We start from the raw sequence: 2,500 nt of genomic DNA on the forward strand, positions 1-2,500 counted from the left end.
TTTTTTTTTACTGTTTGCTTTAAACACAATCGTCTTGAGATCAACTTCAGAGCCATCTGTCAATTATAACTTTTATTGTTGTTTATGTTTTTTGTTAGTTCTTATTAGGCCCTTCTTTAGAAAAAAACATCAACTTTGGTTTTTGTATGGCAAACACAAAATATGCAACATTTTCCCCCAAAATATCTCAAAGTGGAATATTTAATGTGACATTGATTTTGATTCATTATTTTTTTTTTAAAGAAAATAACAGCCTGCATGGCAGCTTTGTGTTATTAGAGTAAACATTGCAACATTTTCTTGTCACATTTCACCTGTTTACTCTTTTATACCACTTTTTCTGTTTTGTATTTTTTTAATCGTATTTTTAGAATGTGCTTTGGGGCCCCCGGGTCGCACTTTGGACACCCCTGATTCAAACTATGCAACTACATGTGCTTCTTAAAAACAAAATATGATGAATTACACTCACCCTGACTGACGACCAAAACGACCAGTAGAGCAAGGACGACAGTCTTCATGTTGCTTGATGACACGAGTCTGCAGGAATAAAAGCAGGAAAGGATAAGAAAGCATGAATATTTGTTACATGAATGTGCAAAAAAGAGATGACCACACTGTACCTTAAATATGTTGTTGGACTGAAAGTGTATTCTGGATGTGAAGCCCCTAGCTGGCTCCTCTTTATAGCAACCAACAAGTTAATATTACTGCAAAAATCAAGTTTATCATTAACTTGCTGAGTGAGGGTAAACTACATTATTACACAATAAATGCAAGCAAAAAAAGCACAGAATGGTGTAATAAGAAAACAATTCTAAAGCTCCCTGAAGTGTAGAACTTAAAAGTGTAATATAGTGTGTGACGCTGCTTCAATAAATCCTAACAACTTGGATTTAAGCGACAGATGAAATGTTGGCCTATGTAATCAGCTTGAGTCAGTCATGACACTTTTGCTCTTTAAAAGGGATAACGTGCATTCAAAATTTGGCATGCTTTTTCCATGAAAGCACACAAAATGTGGGGCTTTCTTTATTTATATCATACTGAAAGTCAAGGTTAAGCGAGCTTCTGCCTTTCTGCTTCGCGGGAGGTTTCTGTCCTCGCCTTAGGACACCTGCGTTGCACTAAACGAGACATTGAACTTTGTGCTGGGCGGATAAAACGATATCCATATATATATCGCGGTACACATGTAATCGATATCAATATAAATACGTTCGATAAAACATGTTCTCCTGCAGCAGCAAAAAGCAGCAGAAAGAAAAAGATGCTGAATATTCATGTGCAAATGTGCAGACCGTGAAAAACAGGGCAGAGAGGATGACGTTTCACAAGTATGAGTGAACATACTTCATTATGAATTGAAGATTATTTTACTGTATTTATGCCCACCAGTGAAATTGTTGTCAGATATAAGCTACTTTATGTTTAGTACCAGTGTTCTGGATATACACTTAGACTTGATTAGTCATATTCATTAACACTGACTTACCAACCCCAAAACCAATTGGCACGTTGTGTAAATCGTGAATAAAAACAGAATACAATGATTTGCAAATCTTTTTCAACTTATATTTAATTGAATAGACCGCAAAGACAAGATATTTAATGTAGGAACTGAGAAACGTAATTTTTTTTTGCAAATAATTATAACCTTAGACGTCCACGGTTTCCAAAAACAATTTGAAATGTGGACTTGTCAGACCACAGAACACTTTCCCACTTTGCATCAGTACATCTTAGATGAGCTCAGACCCAGCGAAGCCGGCGGCGTTTCTGGCTGTTGTTGATAAATGGCTTTTGCTTTGCATAGTAGAGTTTTAACTTGTACTTACAGATGTAGCGACAAACTGTAGTTACTGACAGTGGTTTTCTGAAGTGTTCCTGAGCCCATGTGGTGATATCCTTTACACACTGATGTCGCTTTTTGATGCAGTACCGAAAGTCTGTTATACAAACCCCGTTTCCATATGAGTTAAGAAATTGTGTTAGATGTAAATATAAACGGAATACAATGATTTGCAAATCATTTTCAACCCATTTTCAGTTGAATATGCTACAAAGACAACATATTTGATGTTCAAACTGATAAACCTTTTTTTTTTTTGCAAGTAATCATTAACTTTAGAATTTGATGCCAGCAACACGTGACAAGGAAGTTGGGAAAGGTGGGTATAAATACTGATAAAGTTTAGGAATGCTCATCAAACACTTATTTGGAACATCCCACAGGTGTGCAGGCTAATTGGGAACAGGTGGGTGCCATGATTGGGTATAAAAACAGCTTCCCAAAAAATTCTCAGTCTTTCACAAGAAAGGATGGGGCGAGGTACACCCCTTTGTTCACAACTGCGTGAGCAAATAGTCAAACAGTTTAAGAACAACATTTCTCTAGGTGCAATTGCAAGAAATTTAGGAATTTCAACATCTATGGTCCATAATATCATCAAAAGGTTCAGAGAATCTGGAGAAATCACTCCACGTAAGCGGCATGGCT

At 36.4% G+C, this 2,500-nt stretch overlaps 1 protein-coding gene across 1 annotated transcript in view; it reads right to left on the reverse strand.

Moving 5' to 3' along the window:
• The window catches only part of LOC133558360 (toxin 3FTx-Oxy5-like), a 3,664-nt gene extending 2,963 nt beyond the window's left edge, over nucleotides 1–701 (reverse strand). Inside the window, exons 1-2 of the mRNA XM_061909673.1 lie at nucleotides 624–701; nucleotides 473–540 (exon numbers count right to left, since the gene is read on the reverse strand). Coding sequence (XP_061765657.1) covers nucleotides 473–521 — 49 coding nt within the window. The 5' untranslated portion in view covers nucleotides 522–540; nucleotides 624–701. The remainder of the gene's footprint in view (nucleotides 1–472; nucleotides 541–623) is intronic.
• Nucleotides 702–2,500: the final 1,799 nt, after the last annotated feature.

The sequence above is a fragment of the Nerophis ophidion genome, linkage group LG08 (genome assembly GCF_033978795.1).
Source record: "Nerophis ophidion isolate RoL-2023_Sa linkage group LG08, RoL_Noph_v1.0, whole genome shotgun sequence".
NCBI lineage: Eukaryota > Metazoa > Chordata > Actinopteri > Syngnathiformes > Syngnathidae > Nerophis > Nerophis ophidion.